This window comes from Theobroma cacao, chromosome 9 (assembly GCF_000208745.1).
Source record: "Theobroma cacao cultivar B97-61/B2 chromosome 9, Criollo_cocoa_genome_V2, whole genome shotgun sequence".
NCBI classification, from domain to species: domain Eukaryota; kingdom Viridiplantae; phylum Streptophyta; class Magnoliopsida; order Malvales; family Malvaceae; genus Theobroma; species Theobroma cacao.
This window is the reverse complement of record NC_030858.1, coordinates 19,109,726-19,135,781: the sequence shown is the minus strand read 5'-3', so window position 1 is coordinate 19,135,781 and position 26,056 is coordinate 19,109,726. Positions and strand designations below refer to the sequence as shown.

Below are 26,056 nucleotides of genomic sequence, written 5' to 3'. Positions count from 1 at the left end.
TGAATGGTGCCCCCAAGAGTTTAATTAAGACATAAGTGCCTCTCTATCTTATTCTTATTGAAATAACATCATCATTTCGCATGCTCTACACTTCATATACATTCCCAACAAAAATTCAAAACACAATTAACTTCAATCAATGCTCAGCCGCACTCACAACACAATTCTCCTATCTATCCTACAACATACACGACTTTTAAGGTCAGCTCCTGAGCTTTTCGTCTTAGCATGGAAATAGAGCTAGCATCAGTTGCACCACATGAGCTCTGGGCACGAGTTGGCTCTATTTGATTAAATCCAACCACTAACAAGAATAATCCCTACTTACCGCTTTTGAGCAAGCCAAAACCAAAATCCACTAAAAGGTATTCCTTCTCCCCCTTGCTCCAAACTCCAGACAAATTATCAAATATATTCACAACCATGCCTTCACAAAAATGACTCCCGCTCTTTTTCCCATCAAATTTGAGATCACAACAGTTCATTTGACGAATGAAATCAAATTACAATTCCTGGATTCAAAAGAACTACTCCCAATTGAGTTAAGCAAGTGGTTCACTTGTTAGCAATGTAGTTGGAACACTTGTTTCCTGGTTATCTGGTATCACAGTTGGTACCTCTGCCAATGGTTTATCTGCCACAGTTGCATCTGGTGCTGGTGTGTCACTTGCGGTTACTGCTGGATTACTTTCTGCTGAAGCAATCATATCCGGATTACTCCCTGCTGATGAACTAGGAGCTTTATCATCCAAAGCAGGTTCACTAGCTTTTGATGTGGGTGGTGCACCTATTGGTGCTGCAGCTGGTGCACCAGAAGGTGGTGCTCCTATTGGTGTGCCTGGTGTTGCTGCTGGTGCACCTGGAGGTGGTGCTCCTATTGGTGTGCCTGCTGCTGCAGCAGATGCACTGGGAGGTGGTGCACCTATTGGTGCTTCAGCTGGTCCACTAGGAGGTGGTGCTTCTAATGCCAATGGTTTGCCTGGTTGTTGCTGTGAAGAGTGAGTCACAGGAGCTGGTTTTTTCTTAACAGTAATTGAAGCAGAAAGTGCTGACATCCCAGGAGGAAGGATTTCAATTGGAGGTTTCTTCCCTGCCTCTGACAAACTTGTAAGTTTGGGATCCTCAAGAGAAGCCAGAAATGCAGCTGTAGCATCTGTTTTTGCTGATGGAGTGTGCTCCACCTCCTTCTGTAACACTCGGTTCCAAGCCTCAACCAAGTTCTTCAATGTCGGTCGCCCATGAGCCTGAAACAAATTTTAGACTGGTCAGAAAGCAAGCAATATGCTTTGGATCAACAACAAATTGTCTACATGAACCAAGTCATACATGTGCATGTAGCACAGCCTCTGCAAGCATCCCAGTATCCTGCCATGCCTTCTCCATAAGAGCATTGTCTCCCAACACCGCGGCTGAAAATGCTGCCTCACGCCCCAATCCAAGGGAGATCAAGTTATTTACTAAACCCTGTAATCACATAGAACTTAATTTACCAAAAAATAATCTAAAAAAGAAGTCAAGTACACAATTGATAATATTATCACGCCATAATAATCAGGTAAACTAAATATTTGTAATGCCAATGACTCTAGCAAGGCAATAATGTCCCTTTCGATAATAAATAATTCAAAAGATGAAACAGAAAAATTAGTAAACTCTATTACTTTCGAACAATACCAAATTCTCATTCATTAACAAAATGTCAAATAACTGGCAAAGATTTTTCTCACAAAAGAATGCTAATAGCTTTTAATTATCTTCAACTAGATATTTGCTTTACGATGGGATATTGAGATAGATATTTGGGTATGCAAGAAAATATTAGAAACAGTGCCAACTAAATACAAAAATAAGGAAGACATACTTAAGGTGGTCTGGACATGTAAGATGAAGGCCTACAATAGAAAGTTTTAAATAATAAAAAAGGGCAAATGGAATCAAGTAGTTATGTAGCATAGAATTCTTAAAACCTTTTAGCAGGCATCAAACAGCTCAAATAACCAGTTCAGGAGAGAGGATCTGAACATTGCAACTTACACTCAGGCGTGTCAACTCTCCATGATTTGCAAGGCGAAGAGCAAGTCCTCTTAACTCGTGACCCTGTAAAGATCCCTTCACTGAACCTGCAGTAGCTAACCTTTTAAGAGCTTCACGGGCAATGTCAGCCTGGGCAGTAGCATCAGCAGCATCAATAAGCTCCAAAAACTCATTCGCGAACTTTACTATTCCTTGAACAGCCTCAACAAGATTTTCCTTTTTAGCCGTTAAATTGAGAATATCATTCAAATCAAGCCCTGGATTATCCTGTCCTATGTCCCTGCTGTTGCTCATTGTCAGAAGACACTGTAGAGCTCTTTTCAAATCATTACTCTTCATAGCTAAATCAAACTCCAGCCTGTAAACATAGAAAAGCAATGTAATTGAAGATATCATGGATCAGAATGCAATGCAGGACTAAGAGAGGGCTCCTGCTGCACTCTAATTGGCACAAAACTATAGACTCATGGAGAGTGCTTTCTTCAATGTAAACCACAACTGGAATAGAGCTTTGGCCATCAACTTTCTTCCCCTACATTCTTGAGCAAACAGTGGGATTCAATGATGGAGAGAAACTTACGTAAATGCAAGTATTTAACATTAATTTTTTATGATGCTACTTCTGATGGCTAGTATATACTTCAGAAACTGCTGCTAAATTAAAGGAAAAGCAATATGCTAGGTTGATACCCATGACTATAGTTCCTTGTTTGCAAATTGATTTTGCATATGATTGCACCCTGCCAGAAATTCAACATTAGAGCTGGTCCCTATATCTACGAATGAAACAAAAATAGATGAGAACAAGAGAGAACCATCAGCTGGTTGCCAATGGCCATTGTGGATAACTGAAGCTGCTTTGCAACTGCCTAAGAGAAAAGGTAAAAGCATTGTTTGGACTAAAATTTAATGAAAGCTGTGGTAGATTAAGATGAAAGGTCCAAGTATAAAGGTTAGGCAAGGCCACAATTCAAGTGCTTGAAGACATTTTTTATTACAAATAGAACAGGTGTATTAGTGAACCTAGAAGTAATAACCATCAAAAGACAGCCTAGATGAAAGCTTTGGCAGATTAAGATGAAAGTTTTAAGTATAAAGGTTAGGCAAGGCCAAGAGTCAAGTGCTTGAAGATATTTTTTATTACAAGTAGAACAGTTGTATTAGTGAACTTGGCATTAATAACCATCAAAAGACAGCCTAGACCAGTCTGCAGTAGGCACCAATCCGGCTGGCAAAGGCAAAGGCAAAGCTAATGCCAGCAGTGCTGACCTGACCTGACCAGGTCCGATTTGGAGCCCACAGCACAGATCTGGCTTCTTAAGGCGGGATCTGGCAGCTTGAGTTGCCACTGGTGGTGCCAACACTGGTCACTACTAGCCAAGGAGAAAGGAGAGGAACAAGGAAAAAGAGAGAAGGAAAAAAAAACATTTTTCATATTTCGAACTCAATTGACATATCATATGTATATTTTTAAGAATTTATGTCACCAACACATTTGTGTAACAGCCACATCATCTTCTTTCAGTAATTTCTAATGCCAGCTCATTATTTGAAATTAAGATAACAGTCACATGCAATTCACATGACATTGCCATAAAATTTTTCCCTTTTTTGAACCAAACTAAAGGAAAAGTGCTAAACTAGGAAGCACAAACACCAGCACGACATGAAATGAAGAAAGCAATACAACAATTTTGAAAAATTAGGATACATACAACAATAAAAAATATTACATACAAATATATATTTATTAGTTATAATTCCATTACTTTTAAATAAAAACAGACACTAAGCAATAAAAACTACCTCAAAATTTGATAAATATATTTAGAAACTATTTCATTCTCACAATATCTTAATGTAAATTTATCATTATGCATGAACTATTATTGGGTTGGATACATTAATCTGGCCCAATAGCATTTTTAGGCTTAAAAGTCGTAACCCAATACTAAGTTGGAAGCCCACTTGACCCAGGCCAACGTTATACTTTAGTGTGCTACTACAAACAAAATTTTCTTTGTCTTCTTCACCAAATGCAGCAGCCAAGTTCTGTGACACAGCTCTGCTCCTTCAACTCACTGGATCCATCATCTCCAACTAACTTTTCACCTCTTATCTTCATTTCAACCACATAGATCAACACCTGAGCCAGAACCAGATTTTTTGTCCCTTCACTGCATATACAGTCTGTGTCCATCACATGTCCATGCCATATCAGAAATAACAATTTCATATTGAATTATTCTGGCATATCCATGGGTATCCGGGTATGCATTGGGTCATGTCGAACCAGTATCCGTGTCCGAAACGCATACGTGAGGGTTGGAGCCATGTCCATGCTTCATGGGTGCTAAACTTATGCCGATTCAAGGGTGGGTGGTAAGCCTAGACCACCATAATAAGTAGAATGGTAATTTGATCCTTATCCCCATCAATTATTGCTCCTATATCATCACATCATTTGCCTCAAAAAAAAAAGGTACTTCTCCAAATAACTTTTCCAATTAATCAAAATCTCTTTCCCATAATAAAACTATTTATAGTCCTATTTCGTTTAATGGGGTACTTTAAGCCACATCACTTGTCATATTTTAAGAAGATAAAATATATTTATTTTGACAAAAAACCTGACACAATCTCTTTTTAACAGTGATTTAGAGCATCAAATTTCATTTTAAGAAGTTCTTCCTTTCCTCCACATCTCTGCAAGTCATCTGAACTGAAAAATTGCAAATGAAGCTCAATTAAGGATACCATCAGTCTTGACCAAAAAAAGAAAAAAGAATGACAACTGATGGTAGTTTGGGCTGGAGGAATCTCATAAAAGGAAAATTTGGTGAAAAAAGAAGGTGGAAGAAGTCTCGTCCTGCAGTGATAAAAGAAAATAAGATTTGGCAAGTGGATATTTAATAGATGGGATTATCAACTGTGACGAATTAGTCCTTGAAGAAGCTAAGACTCTGCTTAAGCCTTTTGACTTGATTGCTAATTGTACTGGGATCAAATTGTGGAGAAATTTCTTTTTTAAAAAAAATATCTAGATGCAGTAAACCTAAATGGGATATGTAGTGTTTTTCCATTATGCTAGTATGTAGTTTGTTTTAATTCTGCATTGTGGAGTCAATGAATGGTTAGTATGTTGGGTGCAGGATAGTTGTAACTCTTTGCAAGAAAATGAGGCTGTTAAAGGTTTGTCAGGGAGTAGATGGGAAATTCAACAGAATTAAAATTTCTGCAGAAAGAAAAGGGTGACCAAGTCAATTTTAGAATAAAGACTTAATGCACGGCCAGGTGATTCAATAGCATTTACTAAGGAGTTACATTCGGCATTACAGAGAGAAGATGAATGCCACCATAGACAGCCAAGGTGGTGAGCAGGCTGCTTCTTTGAATAGGTGTTTATGAACTTAATACAGAGAGAGTTGCTAAAGAAAGACTACAAATGCTTCAGCTGGATGTTTATAACAGGGCCCTGTAATAATTATTAAGATTTTTAATTTATAAACCAAAATCTGAAATGGTGTTGAGATGGTGTTTATATGGCTTAAAATATCTTATTTAGGGAAATGAGATTAAACATACTCCTAGTATTAAAAAATATTTTAATATACCCTAATTTAAAGAAAACTCCATACTACCTTTTGAGCAAATAAACCTCGACATATTTGAGTTTCTAAGGTAGTGACTTTTCTAAACTCTTCTAAACCTGTTTGGTTTCTTACCTAAAAACTACCACGTCCTCAGTGCTTGAATAAAATTAACTCAAAAGAGCAAAAGCCATACATCTCCAGCTCGTTGTCCTGCTATGATATTTGAGCGCTTCAACAATTGCCTATTCTTCCACTTGATGCTTCTCTAGTTTATTCCCACTATCTCATGTAACATAACCCATCCAATCCAGTTCCCTCTGATTAAAAAAAAATCCCCTTATACTTTGGTGTGTCAACAGACAATAATGCAGAAACACATCGCACACATGATGCATGAGTAAACACTGGTGTCCAGATTACCATGCACAAAGGATAGTGAATAGAAAGCAAGCAACAATCCAAATGCATGTGTCTGTGTAAGATAGAGAGGAAAGAGAGAGATCTAACATAGAAATTTGTTGATGACAGAATCAGAAATTAATCTCAAAGTTGAAATTTTAAAAAACCACCAACAGGCACCATAACCATAAAAGAATCAAACACAAAATAGGCAAGGCAGACCTCTTAGATATGCCAGGTAAATGAAGTGCTTCAGTGGCGTAGCCCATTCCAAGCATAAATTGTGCTAAATCATCATGATGCTCTCTGCCAAGCCGAGTTGCCCTGCAGAGAAAAATAATATTAAATTCCACAAACAGTAGTCTCATTTGAAATAGACAAGAGAATTTGGATACCATTTCACAGCACTAACAGCATCTCCATAAGCAGCGAGACACCGACAACGAATGCCAGGATGGCTCAGGGATAAGGCATGTGCAGTCATGTACCTACAAACAGTAATATAAGTGTAACCAAATCTATATTAATAACATAAATTACAATTCTGGATGAATGCAACAGACTTTTACATGAATATAGGACTTGACATGAGAATAACTGGGTATTTCTAATCAAGAAACCACCCCCAGGAACATGTAGTTTACATAATCATGCAACCAAAGGTTACAGACTTTCAAGGTATACATCACGAGAAAGTACCGGAAAGAGGTGAATGCTGGAAACGCACTACTATAAAATGCAGAACTGTTTTAAAGCAACATAAGCAAACTAGTGGAAATATATATAATGTCACACTACTATCAACCAAACATGCCTAATTATTGAGCTGTCTCAAGTAATAATCAGAGCTAAACCAGTGAAATACGTGAAATTCTGGAAATCAACTAAAACAAGAACTAGCTTTCCAACTTTGCACTATGCCAAATTTATACCCTCACTTATGCAATCACTGAAAAGGTAAATCACAAAATGAGACAAAGAGAAACTTGGACAAAAATTATTTAAAAGTACAGAGATGAAATTCTTTGGCAAGCCATTGAATTTCTCAGAGTGCAAGCCAAGCTACCTATCAATGAGCCAGAGGACTCCATCTCTTACGCCAACCACAATTAGTGGTCCCACTGGTCGTTTTTGCTCAGTTGGAAAACGAGTAACTGCTACTGAAACCCCTCCACCACCGACAGCTAACTCATTAACCTTTCTTTCTTCCATCTCTTTTAGCATTGTTGCATCATCCCCATCAACTTTAGATTGTTTTGGCAACGACAAGAAAGGTGGCACAGAAGGAGCATGCTGGAAAGAAGCTAATCGGACCACCTGACAAGAAAACACATTGATACAAAACTGAGACCCTTAATCAGATTATAGACAGTCGCAGAAAAATATAAAGGCATTACATACTTAATTAGCTACTTAAAGCTCAGAATATATATAACTAATTGTAGCAACAGGAAGTCGATTGAGTTCTAGCTATTATAGTGCACTTCCTTTATTTTGTTCTTTTGACTAGTTTTAGAAAATCTTGAATACGATAGAGGACCAACAAAATAAAATTAAGAAAAGTAATGTGCATATGCAAGCATCCAATTAAAGGCTGACAAAATAATGAATAATAAATCTTCAAGTAATTCCAAAGTTAGCTTTCTCTTTCTAATTAAGCTCAGTTAAAATTGCAAGCCTGTGTTTCTTTTTATTCTAATATTCTATACGAATGAAGCATGCTACTGCAAAAATTTAGAGCACTGCTTATATTTCTTAAAGTCATCTACAATGTTCTATTTTTTTTTTTTTTTGCCACTGGGTGGGGGGGGGTGGGTGGGTGGGAACTGCCAGAAATTGAACCAAGGCAGATAATCCAAGGCTCTTGTAAACCATGCCATAAAGTCCAAAATGATAATATATGCCTGAAGAAAATTAGACAGTAACCATATCATTCTAAATTCTTATGAGAAGCACATAAATGATTATTATAAAGTTTATCATCTTCGTGAACAGAGAATTGTTTAAAAGCTAAATTTCAGTTATGGTTAATTTGTGTAAGAAGGAATTTTGAAGGAAACCTGTGGCTGCCAGTCATGCTCAGGCCATAAGTTTACCAGTTAAATTATGGAGTTTTAGATTTAACTTCAAGTAATAAAATCCTTGAGCTAAGGACTTATAAAGTTATAGAAAGAGAATTATATTGAAATATAAAGCATCAAACCTTCAAAGCAAGCCAATATGAAACTTCAGAGATAAAAGAAGGTGCAAACATTTCTACCAAGCCAACTGAAAAGTTATAGCTAGTACAATCACATATTAAGTATCTTGTTTCGCTTACATCCTTGTCTCATAGGATAAGTCCACAATTTTAGAAAATTTTCAACAATTCTCTTTCCTAACATTATCATATTTCCTAAAATAGGCTTTTTTATCATGCAAACAGGGAGTTTTGGAAAACAAGTTCAAGTATGACGTGCTTATTTAATTATTGAAAAAGAATACGCAAAAATGAAATCAAGACAATATACTATCATGCAAACAAATAAGTATTGGATAATCAAGTTGACGTATGATGTGTTTATTTAATTACTGGAAAGAGGATGTGCCAAAACGAAATCAAGACAATATTACACAAAGGGAGTGCACAAAATACCACTTACTCGAATGACAAGAAGCAGAAAAGTTATAAATAAAGATATATCAGAATTCTGACCTGTAGAATAGGTGGCCTCAATGTTATTCTTTCTTGTGTAGCAGTTTGGGGACCATCTACGGTGATTAGAGCCAACTCTCCATGCTCAGCAACTGCTCTTGTCTGTGCCTCTTTTAGTTTCATCTCTTCTTTCATCTTTCTTGTTTCTATGTCCATGGGTGCAACTCCAGCATCAACAAAAACACATCTGAAAAATGCAGCACAAAAGACATGCATTGGGCAATTATTAGTTCACTTGTCAACACCCTTAGAATTGCAGCAGCTTTTTCAAAAATAATTTTTTTCTCAAAAAAAATAAAAAAAAAGAAGGAATAAGGACATTAACCCACAAGAAAAGTCCTCTTATGAACAGCTTTCAAATGCCTTAAAGGACTGAAAGCCTTCAAATGTTCATGATTGCATTATATTGCTCAAAGAAGGAAATGAGGGGAAAAAAATTAACAAAAGTAGCAATTGAGTTTTTTTTTTTTTTTTTGGCCTTCAATTGGGATTATCCTACTATAGCCAATCAAGAAATCACTTCCAACTTCAATTCTATTTAAAAATATCACGCATACAAGGGAAAAGATTTGTGTAAAAACTAATTATCACAGGCAATGACTAGTGCAATCTCTAACTAAAATCAAGACATGAAAAACATTCAAAATAAATTATGTAGTATCATGAAGTGACAACTGTTGCAAATCCTCCAACCAATTTAATTTGAGTAACAAATAGCACGATCTTATTAAAATTAAATTACACAAGGAAATTATTATTTTAGCATGTTCTATATCAAATTGGATATTACAAGGGCAGTTAAAAGCAGAACAACTAGAAAGATGTATATGAAGGATATATTTGAATGTTTTGAAAATTCAAAACAAGTTAGGTGCAGTAGCTTGACAAAAAACCTTGATCTATGACATATCAAGGGAATTCTTTTCCCTACTTATGGTTTATGAAAGCATATGATTAGAGAGATTAGGAGTTTTAGGATTTATAGCTGGAAAGAATTAGGATTGGGGATTAGAAGTATATAAAGGTTTGATTCTATCAAGGCTTAACCTCAGAAAAGAGACAGACAAGAGGAAAGGTGGCTGGGATTGGTGACCAGCAGAAAAACCAGGATAAAACTTGTCGCTGTTATTCTTGTACCGTGAACAATAACCTGAGATTACAGTAGCAATAAAGAGAAAAAATGTGGAAGAGAGAGCAGACAAAGAATTTTCCTGGGCATCTATGCCTCAATAAACTGAAATACTCATAAATATATTAATCAATGCTTATTGAAATATGAACACTGCATCTGACTATCATCCAACCCAGCAGGACTAGATTCCTAATTGGAAACTAACTAATAAATGAGCAAAACACAATTAAGACACCAAAAAGCCAAACATAACCTCTTCACAACTCCATGAAAAACTCAATCCAACAAAATTAACCCTAGGGGGGAGGAGATTACAAAAATTACAATACTACACCCATGTAATAAAATACCTACAAACCATAATATGAAATTTTACATTGCAAATGTTGAAATTGCACAATAAAGAGTGAAGAACTAGGGTCTTCCACCGACTGCATCAGACATGAGAAGTCCAAATTGTATCATTTTATATTCATTATTTCTACAAAGCAATGTAAATCTCAACTGAAATGAGCAACTTTTCATAAAATTAATTCTCCTTTTAATCATTTCCATTTCAAAGAGGGCTCCAACTAGTGTTAAGCATATTTTGCAAAAATCATTTACAAAAGTATGTTGATAATAAAGAGAGTGAAGGAAACGAGGAATTTCAACTTAATATAACCAAAACTTCTGAACAAGTAACTATATCATACTCAATAGTAGTTGGTGTTGCCACAAACAATTGTCTCCGTTGCCAAACAGCTCCAGTGGCATAGGCAATTGCAACATCTCCAAGGTATCTATACTGGGGACGCAATGAAGAGATGACAATATAATGCTGATAAGCAAAAGCACAATACTCAACAGTTTGGTCCCATGCAGTCCACTCCGGTTGAGGGAGAAGACCACCAACTGGTTGAAAAGTTTCCCAACTGCACATTGTAACTTCAATCAATTATTGGTTGAGAAAAGGAAAATCACATATTATCTTAGTCGTCCCATGGTAAAAATTAAAATAGATGTAAAATGCAGTAGATATTAGACAATACAAATATCTCTAAGCAATTATTTCAGGACTAAGCTAACAAAAACTTTAGAGGAGTTGGAACCACTTATATACAATTATATACACACAAATGTTCATTGCATACACAATAGGCTTCAAGAGTTTAATTCGAACAAGAGCTCATGGTAGCTGGTTCAGGAGTTTAATAACTTGAAGACAAATTACCAAAAACATCTGAATATATCCAGCCATAAATAAATGTCATTTGGGTATTCTTGCACAGATAGACAACAAAGTAATATCAACTAAGTTCAGCATTATGTATACATAAATTATTTACAAAGATTATAAAATTCCACACATAATCTCACAGGCTAGACAATGCAGATAACGAAGATGTCAGAAGAATTCTATATGTCACAAAAATTTAAAGTTAGCAGCATATGCTGCAAATGATTGACAGAACACAGAAGTACTGTTAAAACCTTCAACCTTATGCAAACCTTCTACATATAGGAGTTTTTGGAAGTCAATTTTGTTAATTTCTTATCTTGGATCTCAAATCCTCACAGGTATAAGATTAACAGCTCTGTACAAAAGCAAGTCAATCCTTCAATTGATGGAGGACAAGCTTATGAAGTTTCACCAATTATGCTTTCTTTTGGGATTTTGCGAAGCAAACCTAATCCTAAGTATGAACCCCGGGAAATTACTTCAAATCCTAAAAGAAGTAATTTACCCAGTCTTCATCTAGGAGAGGAGTAATGTGGACTTGTTTTCAACCTCCACTATTTTTGCACCAAGTGTAAGCTCCCAAAACTTGAGCCAGAACATGGTGCCTGGAACCAACCAAAAGCTGTACTATATACCAGACAAAATCATGTTAATGGCATTCAGGCATGATAACAATTATTTTACCTGAAAAGCTGAAAGTTTTGAGGCACTGCCTCAGAAGGAGATCTATTAGAAGAGAATCCATCATCAAAAGTAGCAAAAGAGCCGCTACTTCCAAATCCTGACAAAGGCATAGACTGAATTGTTGATATAGCTGTTGCAGAACCGGGACTAATCCTACGAGATGTTCGATAGGCAACACCAAGTAGTGCCCCTCCATGCAGGCCAATGACCTGGTAGAGAAATTTTCAAGTTAAGAGAGGAATCTAACTATATGCAATGCAACAAACATGGAAAGCAGAGTACTGAGAAACACATGCAAATCTATGCCTAACAATATGAAATCTTATTAGTGCTATTTAATTCAGAAGTACAAATGCTTTTAGCAAGTGATTTAAAATGCTGACAATAGTTGGCAGCAGCCTGAAATATCATTTGTCCAATTATTTTTTCAAAGAAAATAAAGGAACACATCTAACATGATTTAGAACTTCCTCCTAACGAAAAGAAAACAACAATTTTTTAGAGACAATATTTTGTGGAAGAGATTGTTACACATAATTTGACACTAAGAAACCATCTCTCCTCATAATTGAAGAACCAATGCATCAAGGATGAGTCTAATACTATTAAAATGAAGGAGCAATATACACTAGGCAAGGAGATCAAGATACCGGTTCACTTCGGCTACCTATGGACCTCATTAATATGTTTGATGTTCCATCATCCAGCAAAATGCGAACTTGAACATTAGCAGAAGCAGCAGTAGCAGCTGCTGCTGCAGCCTGAGCTGCAGCAGCAGCTGCTTCTTTAGCTTTTCTTGATGAACTGCCCTTGGGGAGAATGGGCATTCTTGGAGGTAATGCTGATTCCAATATAGCAAATCTGTCACAACATGTATCCCAAGCCAGAAGCCTTGCACTTCCTGAATCAACAATGGACCAATCGCTAACCTTGTAAATTGAGAAATAAGGAATATCGGGCCACACAATTGCAAGATACCTGCACATAAGTTCTTCAGTAAGTATGGATACCCCACTATAAAATTAAGTGGAATGGTAAAACTGCTCAGCACCAAAGGTAAAAGACAGAAGCACATTTCAGCTGAAATTTCTCCCATCCAAGCAAAACATACGTGTATGCATATGGCAATGTAGGATGCATTTATAGCTGCCTAGTACAAGAGCATTTTTCTTTTTGTCTCTTCTGCCTTGGGAGAACAGAAGGAGAGGAACTAACAGTCCAAACTGGACATCAAATACCATGTAAACAAACCCTGAACAAATTTAATGTACGTCTACATCCAAAATCATGTATTGTTGAAACTGGCAATCTGTAAAGCAACAACAATCATTTTGAAGCCAAAGTCAGACTACTTACTTTCCAGAAATGCTTACAGAAAGAACTGAATATGAATCATGTGGAACAGGTGTACTAATGTGCTTTTTAATCTGCTTCACATGCAATGGTTCAAATGAATCTCCCTTCAGCTTTCCTGTTTCAGATAAGGAGCCATTATTTCCAAGTGATGGATTTGCTGTGTTGGACAGCTGAAAGTTTAACAGCTTCAATTCCCTTTCAACAATGTAGACAGCGGAATGCTCTCGACTCCCAGGTGGTGTCAGGAGAGGAACTACAGGAGGAAGAGATCTAGCATCAAATTCACTAACTATAATACCAATATTGGTCCCAGTAGCAACAAGATGAGGCTGTAAAGGATGTGCAACCATGCAATAAACCTGCAGTAGAAACTTATAAGAGTCAAAACAGATATCTTTGGGGAAGAAGAAGAAAGAAAAAGAAACATCAAGCTTTGTGAAAACGAATGACAATCATATAAAGGCCAATTTCAATATAGGGAGAGCTAAGATTAAATAACATTCATGGTAGGGATTTAAACTTCTTCAGTGAGTAAGCTGTAAATGAATGATATTTTATGTTTCTAGTGTTTCAGTTTCTAAATTTTCAGAGATATTCACAAGGAATTTAAACCTATCTGCATAAACAAAGCCTAGCTGGCAGAGGTTAGGCCAACAAGGTCCCAACACATTCTTCTATATCCTCAGTTGAGCTTCTTATACAAGAAATTAAGAATCACTCAAAAGAGCTTGACCCTGTTGTTAACTGTGTAAATCTCTTTCTTCTATAACTCCTTAGCTTACTGATTTAAGGCTTCTGTGGTATTGACACTCAACATTATGTTTTATCCAAAAAAATAACTACCAATTATGGGTCGAGGATCACAACCACAAAAAACAGCTACATACCCTAAGTTTCTTGTTCGGTGCAACTACTTGAGGAACAAGTGAAGACAGATCACACAATGGTCTTGTAAGTGCTGAATATGTTGGATGCTCAATAGCCCTGTAAAGTTCAAACAATTACCATGATATCCTTGCAATAATTAAACAAAAGATACTGCCTTAAATTTCATTATTTAATGCATATAGCCTTCCACTAATACACTGTAACAAGAGCCACAGTATAAAAAAATTATAAATTTTTTTAGTGCCACTAAGAAAACCAAAAAAAATAGTATACCATATATAGGAATCTTTGACACAAGTCAAAATATCAAGGTTAGGAGCTCGAGGATGACACCAAGATACCACGCTATGACACGCAAGTTTTGGAACAGGTTTAATTCGCCGTAACTCCTGTAGCAGAGAAGTTAACAAGCATGAAAAGAGAACATCCCCATGCTTTACTACGAAATTTCAATTCACAACTGTTAAAACTTCTCAAGGGACGGTAGAATACCTTAAAAGAGATGGTGTCCCATATAGCCAATGTCTTGTCTGCACCAATTGTAATAAGTTGGGGAGTGCCCCCAATCACTCTAGAAAGCTCTACAGCAACAACTCCACCATCATGTGCCTATTTGATATCATAAAAATGAAAACTCTCCCATCGAAGACGTATAGATAACAAGAAATTTAAGAAAAGAAAGAACCCTATAAACAACATTTATGAAACATTCTGACATTTCACAAGGGAACAGAAACATATCCAATCTCAATACCACCTTATTTTTCTTTTCTTGGAGGGCAATTGAGGTTGCCTGGTAAATATCATACACCAACATCCTAGCTTTATTTTGAGTTTAGACTTTAAAATTAATCAACGAATTATTTTACAGTGTTGACAATTAGCCTTGACGTTGGTGACAAGTTCTCAAGAATCAAAGAGGTAAGCACCTTCAAGCTTAGCTTTGGTACAAGTTCTCGTGAATCTTGACCATGGTCTGCACTCCAAAGTATAAGTAAACCATCACTAGCACCTGAAGCAAGAAGTGCCTGCACTTGAAATAGAAAACAAACAATGAACAAGTATTACATGACAATGAGAAAACATATCCAGTCAAGCTTCAAAGATATGAGCACGTATTTACATGTCCTAACTATAATGAAATAGCATTATTGCAAAATAAATGTTATTCAGTGGTGGAGCTAGAAAGTTAAGTTGGAGAGCTCAAACAAATGACAATATATTTTAATAAATACATTTAAGTTACATGAACTGGAAGCAACAAACAGAGAAACAAATTTATCTAAATATCCCTAAGAGAAGCCTGAAAATTCTTAAATCAATAATCTAGAAATTTATATATTAAAACAAAAAAATGTGTTATTGATCACCTCCTCTTCGAAGAAGCAATTAAATTGGGACTACTAATTAAATTGTCTCAGTCACCAATTGCATTAATTTATGTGCTTTCAATTGCCATTATGTGTCTTGACAGAGCATTCCCATATTAAATTTGCATGTTTGAAAAGGACAAACCCCAATATTGCCATGAAAGATGAAGTATCACATATACATAAGATAACTTGTAAGCAAAGAAATCTTAAAGTTAGTTGTTTGTGAGTAGCGAAAATTGCTCATAAAACCTAGATAGAATTTAACGATTCCGTATGGCTAGTATAACATAAAGCACTTTGACAGGCTACAATTGTAGATTTCATTCATCATCGAATACTACCTCTATCTCAAATTGACTGTCCACTTTCCAAATGGTAAAAAGTTTGAGGAATGTGGTATTTTGTCCCTTACTTTACAACTTTTACCCTTCAAGTGTAATAAAAGTTAGCGGGCCTACTTCAAGTTAGTATTTCAATGAAGGTTAAAATTAAAAATATGCTTTCCATTTTGGGAAAGTGAAAATTATTTGATGTCGGGGTGTTGTAAAGACACCTAGGCGTTGTGAAAGACACCATCGTGACGAGGTTAGAAATCCCACTAAGGTGAATCACCAATCTTGACAAGGTTGAAAACCCCACTAAAGTGAAAAAATAGTCAAAATCCCACTTTGATTGATTAGGCCAAAAATACTAAAAACTTTTTACACTATTGAAAAGAGTCTAGAGAAAATAAGCACTCCTACTTAAGAAAATATTTTTTATTAATTCTCAACTTCAATGTGTATAATAACTATGCCTAAGGGTCCTATTTATAGTATTATAGGCCCATACCTAATAAACCTTTACTTCAAATTGCCTAGTACAACTAAAGTAGTTAATAAAAGATTTAAATAAAATAGATGTTCTATTCTTAAACAGAACATGACTAGCTTAAAATCAAATAATAATTCTTTAAAGTATTAAAAATCTTAATAAAATAAGAAAAGAATTTCAATCTAAATAGAATAGAAAAATAAATCCTAAATCAACTAAAATTAGAAAAACTAAAATAAAATACAATCCTAGATGCTTCTGCGTCATTATTTCTTGAAAACTCGAAAAGGAAAGGTGGACATTCAATTTGAGACCGTAGGAGTATAATAAAGAAACTAAATATTTTTTAGGGGCTCAAACCACCTATGATTCTGAAGTAACTCCCTCTCTGATGGAACCTAAAACTACATATAGATATGTATGTCTATAACGATGTCATCAGTTATCCTGTATTAATTTATACTAAGAGAATTGTGATCCTTTTTGAAGAAAAAGAAGAGATAGGAAATGAAGATGGGTAAGGATGAAATAATATTTGACGTAGCATGGCAAGAAGCCCTTCAATGGTACTCTAACAAAAAGGTGCTAAGATTGTGAAACAAACAAATGCAGGAGAAGTAAAGAGAAGAAAAGAAAGGACATGTCATTATGTTCATTTGTGTCATGCAGATAAACAAAAGTAATGAAAGAAAATGTGACTTAAATTGATACACGCTATAATTAAAATCCTACACACATGAAATACCGTATAGATAAATGATAGATAGATAGATAGTGATAGAGAGAGAGGGAGAGAGAAAGAAGATGGGTAAGGATGAAGTAATTTTTGACACAAGGAAAGAAGCTTTTCCAATGGTACCCTAAGAAAAAGGTACTGCTATTGTGGAATGAATGAATAGCGAAGAAGGAAAGAGAAGAAAATAAATTAGCCATTATATTCATGTGGTTGATTTGACTAAACAAAAGCAATGTAGAAAAAAGTGACTTCAAAGGATATGCCACCCTATAACTAAAGAATTTACATACATAGAAATACACTAGCCACTATTCACTTACCCCCATCACCATCTCTCTCTCTCTCTCTCTCTCCCTTTCTCCCTCTCTCTCCATATACACATGAAAATACCCATTCCTCTATTCAAACCCATATCTCTCTCCCTCCCTCTCCCTCTCCCTCTCTCTCGATCATGATCTCTATTTAGTCATCTATATCTAAAGCACAGCTTAATTCTGTCCCTTTACCATTTCTCCCTTTTAAGTCCTCATAAACCCTTGAATTAAGATAAAGGTCCAAGGAAAGAAATGTGACCACAGAAAATAAATGTACTTTTTTTTTTTTAACTCAAACCCATACAATCATCAACTAGGCAAGTGCCCAAGGTATAAAAGGCATGACCCTTTTACTTCTAAAGATAGAGTAAGACACTTAAACGAAATTTCAAGAAAATAAAAAACTTAATTGGAAGGAGGCTCCAAGATAAGCCCTTTCCAAGCCGAAATTGGACTAAAAGAAAAGCTGTGATCTGCTTGCTATATAAAACTGCCCTAAATTTCCTCTTCTTTTAGACACAACCGAAGCCACATAGACATGAATTTTCTCCTTCCTTCCCTCCTGATCTATATCTTTGCAATTAATCAAGCCAAGTGACTGGTTGACAGAAGATAAAAGGCCCAGCTCTCATCAACAACGACGGCACAATAACAAGAATTGATGATCATCTCCACATCTGATCTCAGCTCTGGTTTTTGAATCACCTTATGTAAATCAGTCAAGTATGAATTTCCAGTGCCACATCAGACATAAATGTCATACCTATACCCAGTTCATGTCATGTCGACATAGCTATGGCACCCAAATTTATCAAATCCATGTAACAACAGAGAACAAAGTATTTCATCAACTATGTATTTTATATCATTTATCAATTATCATTCTTTTTTTTTTTGGGGGCCTGTCTTGCGCTTACATTTTAAAAAATAAATATCCAACAATGACATCAGGGATGGGAACTGCATTAGCCTTATGACAAAAATGTCAACATCATGAAAAACTTATAATTAATTCACATGCATTACTCATGGTTAGGGCAAAATTGTTATTCTTAAACACTAAGTGTTCCCAAAAGACATAATTAGTTACATAGATTTTGCTTTACAACTATGACCTACCTCACCAGAAGAAGCCATGAAAGTCATCAAACAAGAAATTGATCCTTTATGACCCCCGGTGTATCTTCTTACAAGCTGACAAAAAGAAAATGAATATAAAAGAAAAACAAGGTGATGTCATAATAAAATCTACCAGAAAATGAACCAAAAGGGTTAAGCAACTTATTAGGTAGACAAGGACAAAAAAGCAAACATCTAACCTTCCATGTTATCATTGAAAGAACCCTAATAACACCATCTGATCCACCAAAAGCAACAAGAGGACTGTCACCAGCAGACGACCTAGAGAGGAACTCCAGACTGTCAAAAAAAAGAGGGAAAAAAACAGATATCAGTGAATCAATGAATAATAAGGACAGTAGAAGAAAATTGACATGACCATAAGGATAGTTGGCAATCCATGCCTAACAATAAAATGAAAGGGGGAAAAGGATTATAGATACTACAGAAGCTACTTAAAAAGCTAAATAATTTGGTTTAATAAACATGGGTCATAGAAAAAGATATGAAACAAAGCAGGGTTCACAATCAACAAACAGACACAATAAGGGACACTCAGCATACTCAAAAGTGACAAGCACCTTTAATGCACAACAACTTCAGTATCGTCCAAGCACTAGGCAAACACATCCAAGTAAAAGCATTAAGATTTTAGAACACATATAATACTTAATTTTTAATATATATATATTAATGCCTAATAAACTTATAAATATATAGTTTACAAAGCATTTGATAGGGATGAAAAGTACATAAATGTATAATTAAAACGTTTAATACAAGATAGGGAATGCCAGCTACATCATCCACAGCATGCAGTTGGTCAATACTTAAGTCCAGAATTCTTTGGTAATAAACCAAGACTAGAGTTTCATGAAAAATTAACACTATGGTTACCTGCCTTCATATGAAGATAAACTCCAAGTGAAAAAGTGCAGAATAAGATCATGAGGAAATAGTACACATGTAAATAAGCAAGCCCCTTTGGGATTTTATTAGCTATTAGATAAAGGAAAGAAGACCACAACTAACGAATAAAAACCGTCTGCCCCCGTAAATATGCCCCATTTCCTGCTGTGTTAATCCCTCGTTCTCTTGATATTTTTTCTACAACTATAGATTTGGAGCCAATCAGGTATCACCGCGTGTCAAACTGTGTCAGGCGGGACACTCCACGTAACATGCAAAATAATTTAAAAAAAAAGCCGTTTTAAGTTATTTGTAAACAAACCCAGCAAAACCAATACACACAAAGCACAAAACAGTGCCCTTCTCTGTTTTTAGCAGCTGACTGTGGGTTATATAGGAAATCCTCATATGCAGCTCTTCCTTCTTCAGGGAAGGCTGCCCTTATATTTGAGTCTATGATGCTGGAGACATCTGCATACGGTATTGCTTTGTGTCTCTGATGCTGAAAACTTTTGAATACAGTGTTGCTACAGCTGATATAAGGTAGAAGTATGATTAACAGAAGTAAAGTGGGGTTATGCTGCTTAATGATTGATAGGAAGCTTACGGTTTCTGTTTTATGCTTAGAGCATATTGGGATTGAGTTCAGGTGATTCATCTTTCTGCTGGTTGTGATTAAGGGAAGAAGCTCTAACAAAACTCCTGGTTTTAGGATCCAAGTACACCCCCTAGGTCATCGATGAAATGCCCATAAGGATGACAGGCACTTTTATGTTATGTCATCCTTACTTTCCTTTTATTTTTGTTTGTTTGCCTGCGTATTTTTATAGACTCACCATTTTGGAAATTGACCCAGCAAGGCACTAGTTGATTCAACAAAACTTTTGAGTTTGAATATATTGTTCAGTTTGTTCAAAGATAAGGATTTGTTCACAAATAACTTAAAATGGCTTTTATTTATTATTATTTTCTATGCTACATCACAAGCAAGGATTAACAGGGCAGCGAATGGGGCATATATACGGGGCAGACAATATTTATTCCCCAACTAACATAGATAATTCTAGATTGAAATTAGTATTAACTATACATATTAGATGTGAACGGTTTAATGTTTATAGCTTTGTTCATATCTTAAATTCTCATGGCTAGAAGGTGGAACTTGTATCATATCTTGCCTTTGAAATAACAACAGCTCAATTAAATCTATGTATAGTGCTTCTCATGGTCAAAGCAATCAGAGCATGTGTTTCAGCAGGTAAGTTCCAATCATTTTTCAACTTGATTCATGATTTGATTCAATTAACAGGAAATTGCTAGGCTTTAGTAAACATATGCAGATACATGCAGAAAGGAGGAAAAACTAGAACAAAACAAATGAAATGATACAAGCTATACTAGTAGAATTAAGAGCTTACAAATAGATATGATCTACACAATGTTGGAGCAGACACCGTCAAAGAAATGAATGGTCGGTTAAAAAAAATGGGGACTCTTCTAATAATGTAGAAGAACAATTGATGTTTGATGATGATGCTTGAATGTGCTGTAGCAGCAAGGATTGTTGGGTCTTGGTGTCAAAATAAGGAATACTCGATATAACCATATAAATCAGAATCATGATAAGTGGCTTTAACTTCTTTTTTTTGGCACATGTGATTTTGAGCTACAATGGGAGGTAACCCTCTTCCATTCCATAACCCAACCCCCCCATCCCAAGATTCTAACCCAAGACCATCACGTTGGAGTCTCAAGTTCTAACCAGTAAAGTGTCCCAATATGATGTTAGAAATATATTAAAGGGGAAAATATAGAAAAATATCAAATTGGTGGAGATGGAAATGGAAGTGAAGGAAACTTAAAAGTACAAATTGATGATGATTTAAAATTCCATGGTTCATTAACTAAAGTTTTGTATTATAAGTAGGGTATATATGATGAATATATCATTCAAAGAAGACCAAAGATGCGACAAAAGCAAGCTTTTGTTTCCGCTTTTGATATACAAACGTACATAACTTATGTATGTACAGATACATAACCATATATGAGTACCGATTTTCAATTGTTAGACCCTTTGATATCTTATCTACAACTCATAATTGATTAAACCACCCATTGGATTCATATTTTATTCATGCATGTCAATATTCAAATTGGTTGAGCACTCGAGCATTTGGCTCATTGATTGGCATATGATCCCCCTGCTTAAAGAGCAAGATTCCAATCCCCCTTTCCCCAATTATAAAAAAAATATATATATTCAAATTGGTTGAGGATCTCTAAATATTTCATTAAGTCAAAATAGTTACAACCTTTAAGTACAAACAGTTAAAAGCAGTATCTACGATGGAACTATAATGAACACCAGATTGTCTTAAAAATTGGCATGCATAATGTGCACGATTAGACTATTAAATCAAAAAACCAATTTCCTAAAATTAAAATTATGGAGTGGTGGAGAACACATTAAGTTTGCACCAATGTAACTTGAATCCTACTCTCCGAAGCACAAAAATAAGCTCCTAAGCTGGCCTGAGTGTGTCACGTACTAATTCTAAAAAGCGACCAAAATATACATAAAACAAAGAAAATTCTATGTACTATATGTAGTAATCTTAAAATTCATGAGTTTGTTGATAAATATTAAAGAGTTTGCTCATTATGTCTATTAGCATGTTCCAAAGATCCAACATTATCATAATTAATTAATAGTTGTCATCATACACTAGCTCAGTGTTTTCCTTAACTTTCATTTTCAATAAAAATCTGTGCCTGGATTCTATTCCCCTTTTCTTTATTCTTCTAAGTGCCCGTTTGGCCTTGTTTATTTTTAGCTTATCTACTGCTTAAAAGCAGAAGCTGAGCCAAATAAGATTTCGTGAAAAGCTCTTAAAAAAATACCTTTTTTAAAAAAAATAAAATCTAAAAAAAAAAAGCTTTAAAAAAAGCTCCAAATAGGAGCTTCTCTTCTCTTTTGTTTTTAAAAACACGGCAACTTATTAAGAGAGTTATTTTTTCCCAAAAAGATCCTCTCAAAAAATACTCCCTCCCTCTGTCCTTATCGATCTCCCTCTCCTCTCTCATTTTCTGCAAATCATCATTCTAAGGTTTTTTTGGTTCTTACAAAAATTAAGAGAAAAGAAGATCTAAAATTCAAAACTGCATTCAGGTATTATTTCTTTTTCTTCTTTCTATTTTGTTTTTCATTTTACTTTCTATCATTTTCTTTTTACTTTGAAGGCTCTCTTTATTAGTTGATATTTCACAGTTTATTGTTTGATATAACAATTACGTGATGTTTATTTATTCTTAACTTTTTCATGGAGCATATAATATTTGATGATTATGATTGAAATAATTAATTAACTAGGTCAATGGTTGTTGAGATAAATTTGATGAAAATTGAGATAATATTTTTTGATTATGATTGTTGAGATAATATTGTTCATGGAGGTGAACTTTGTTAGTAAGAACATCAATAGCTAAACGTGATTTATCTGAATTATTACTACCACCTTAGACTTCTTTTATTCTTTTTTGGGTTCTCCTCCATTGTTAGGGTTAAAGGTTCTAGTAATTGACTCACTGCTTTCTTTCATCTCTCATTTTTTTTTTTATTTGATTCAATTTTTTCCTTTGCATTGATGGAAAATAGAAATCGTTAACTTATGGGTTACTTATAAATTATTTGTGGAACTCTTTTTTTATGATTTATTATTAATTATAAACTTTATGTTATATAAAAAACCTTTTATAGTTTCAAAAATTTATTTTAAATAGATAAAAAAATAACGTTAATTTTTTTTATTTTGAATAAAGAAATTCGTGATTAATAAAAAGTTATTTATTAAATACCTTTTATGGTAATTTTAACTAAAATTAGAGTTTATAAAAGTTAGTTTGCCAAACAGCTGAACTATAAAAAAGAGCTTATAAAAAGTAAATTACCAAACAACTTTAGCTTGATTTTAAAAGCTATTATTTTTCATAAGAGCTTTATAATAGCTTATAAGTTAAAAAAAAAACAAAACTAGGCCAAACATGCTCTAAAAAGAGTTTTGTCCTTTTCTAGACATTATAAAGATAGAGCTAATAAAAAAATAAAAAACCAAAAGGAAAGAGTCAAAAATGTCTTTTATGTGCCCCTCGCCTTTCTAGGCACAAAACGCATGCACTTGACCTAAGGCACCTTGCTTGACTAGGTACAAGTGTTTCAATTGTAGAAGGCAAATCAACATAAGTGCCTCATACCCCATCAAGCAAGGTGCCTCTAATCAAGTGCATATCTTTTGTGCCTAGAAAGGCAAAGGGCCCATAAAAGGCATGCTTCAATTTAGAGTGTACGTGCACACACACACACACGCGCATTAAGAAACTAGCAGTTGCTTCACTCAAGTGACACTTTTTTGCATCTTGTTCCTTGAGTATTAAAAAGTTACTAGTGCCTGGAGCATGCCTTGTGCCCTTGACTACAATGGCTCTCATATGCCAATCCAATCAAATTTCATTTTCCATACCTTGTCCCTGAACATTATTCACTTTCACATTTTGGATATGATTATAGACCATTACACTAGGTGAAGATATCGCTTATCAAAAAAAAAAAACTAGATGAAGATATACTTCAAGGACTCAATTGCATTTCTGATAGTTAGTATGGGAGAAGCTTAATGATTAAAAAGAACAAAAACTAATTATACAGTGTAAGAAAGGACAAACTACCAGACCCTAGCTCCACAAAATTGATGCCAAGTACAGCAAACGACTAGTGATGGAAAATACATGAGCCACCCATGCAGTGACAAAATTATCGACTTTTGTGACACATGACTTGTCAAAGGGGACTAATTTTGCATTTGTTAACAAGCTTTCCTTCAAATCTAAAAAAAATTTAAATTAGATAAACTAACACAACCTTGTGAATTCAACTTGATAATTTTAACAGCCTCCTATGGAAAGGTACTACCAAACAAAATCCAAAGGCTAAAGATGAATGGGTAATTTTCACTACAAATCCAACTCTGTAGTGTTGAAGGAAGCTTAAAAATCTTTATCCATAGTGAAGATAATTTTCCAAAGTGCAGTAAAAACCACAAAGACAATGATTAATCTATGAAAAAAAAAAGAATCTGAAGAGCTACTTCAACATTAAAATAACTAACCAGTTGTTGGGATTAACTATTGAAGAGAATTTCACATTCCAACAGATGTATACATCAACAAAGAAAAATGGTAATAACAACGTTATGAAACAGTAATCTTATGAGAGAGATGGTACCACGAGTTCATGTTGAAGCAGATCTTACAATTGCAATTCTATCTACCCAGAGCTTAAAACTTGAATCCTAATATTCTACGTATGCAAACCCAATTCTTATTTATATAAAGCTTTTCCACAAATTCCTTAAAATTTCATTTTGCTATTCTTATTTCAGATTTCTAACTTTCAAAGGGATATTATGCCCTTTGCTTTACCTCTTAACGTCACCAAAATCCAAATGACAGAAGAATAAGCAGGACAAAATTATTGCTTTTCCAATGATAAAAAAAAAAAAAAAAAGCAATCAGAAGTTAAAGAAAGGCAGTGGCAGCAGCAGCCAAACTGGGAAAGAAAACAAATGTAATCAAAATGCTATGCTGGTCATCCAAGTATATCAATAGATGAATGCATTAGCAGTTAAAGCCAGCAGACAAAAAGGAGTTAGAAGCTTCAATTCTTGAATTTGGGCTCAGCAAGAATATATGGAGTACAAAAGATATGGCAATGGAGCTGATGTTTCAAAAAAGATCAAATGAAAGACGACAGACTCACCAGAGAAGAGACTTGTTGTCAAGCTCTTGTTTGGGTACATCACGGCCACGCATTGTAACCAAGTCCAAAAAGATGGCTTTATTTTCACAGCAAATGACAAGAAAATGCCGCCCTTTTGTTGATGGAGCCGGAGAAGCAAAAGCAGAAGTAAGATGATTGACAGCAGTGGGAGCCTCCGCAGCCGCAGAACGGTTGCGCCAAAGCTGCCAAAACCTCACGTCGTCATCGAAAAAGGTCACCTGCTTAACACTTTGAACAAAACAAGTATAGAAAAAGGTCGAAATTTCAGACTTTGGTAAAATCAGATTTGAAGAAAGAAAAAAAAAAGGGTAATAATTAATAATGTACTGCTACTAATTAATTACCTCCCTCCGCGGATGGCCTCTGTAGGTTTCCCTTTGGGCTCTGTTATGTGCAAATTATTGAAAAATGTCAAACAAATGAATAGGAAAAAGAAAAAGAAAGAAATCAGAAGGGAGAATTAGATTTCGAACCAGATTCGCCCTCAGCAAGCTTCTCCAATTTGGCACCAACAAGACGTCTCTGGTCGACCCCACCGGCCTTGAGCTCGTAAATGACCTGGCGATGTTCCCAGTTCCAAACGGAGACATGATCGGAGGCATCGGCGGTTACCAACCATGGATGCGTCGGATGCACCGCTATCTTCACTATCTTCTCATTCGTCGCTCGAAATGCCCTCAGCCGTAGCATTTCTCCCCCGATCTGATCTGATCTGATTGTAAAACAACGCTTTTACTATTCAATTGCAACTCGCAAGTGCAACCGACGAATCTGGAATCCCAATTACAATTTCGCGTCTCATCCAGATCCACCCACTCTCAGCTGACTCTTGTTCCTGCTGGTTTCAAATTTGCCCGCACCAAGCAGCGGTTTTTCTTTTTTTTTTTCTTTATTTTTTTAAAAAACTTTTTTTCTTTTTCTATTTTTCTTTTTCAGAAGGAAATAAAAATAAT

The 26,056-nt window shown here is 35.2% G+C and overlaps 1 protein-coding gene across 1 annotated transcript; it reads right to left on the bottom strand.

The window, feature by feature from the left end:
- Positions 1-26,056, bottom strand: LOC18589526. Its single transcript, XM_007014544.2, has 20 exons — positions 25,577-26,056; positions 25,448-25,487; positions 25,083-25,331; positions 18,559-18,658; positions 18,359-18,433; positions 14,933-15,031; positions 14,496-14,612; positions 14,277-14,392; positions 14,003-14,099; positions 13,116-13,474; positions 12,410-12,737; positions 11,760-11,968; positions 10,549-10,767; positions 8,722-8,908; positions 7,093-7,343; positions 6,422-6,514; positions 6,249-6,350; positions 2,035-2,392; positions 1,327-1,464; positions 1-1,244 (listed from the first exon to the last, which is right to left on the bottom strand). Exons 1-20 carry the CDS (start codon positions 25,791-25,793, stop codon positions 543-545), a joined length of 4,056 nt encoding a protein of 1,351 aa, XP_007014606.2. The 5' UTR covers positions 25,794-26,056; the 3' UTR covers positions 1-542.

What these genes read in the sequence shown, in the direction of transcription:
- LOC18589526 (XM_007014544.2), bottom strand. Translation starts at nt 25,793, where the DNA reads ATGCTACGGCTGAGGGCATTTCGAGCGACGAATGAGAAGATAGTGAAG. An exon ending in TACCAAAGCTAAGCTTGAAG is followed by an intron (nt 14,613 to 14,932) that starts GTGCTTACCTCT and finishes GATATCAAATAG; the next exon opens with GCACATGATGGTGGAGTTGT. An exon ending in GGGACACCATCTCTTTTAAG is followed by an intron (nt 14,393 to 14,495) that starts GTATTCTACCGT and finishes TCTCTGCTACAG; the next exon opens with GAGTTACGGCGAATTAAACC.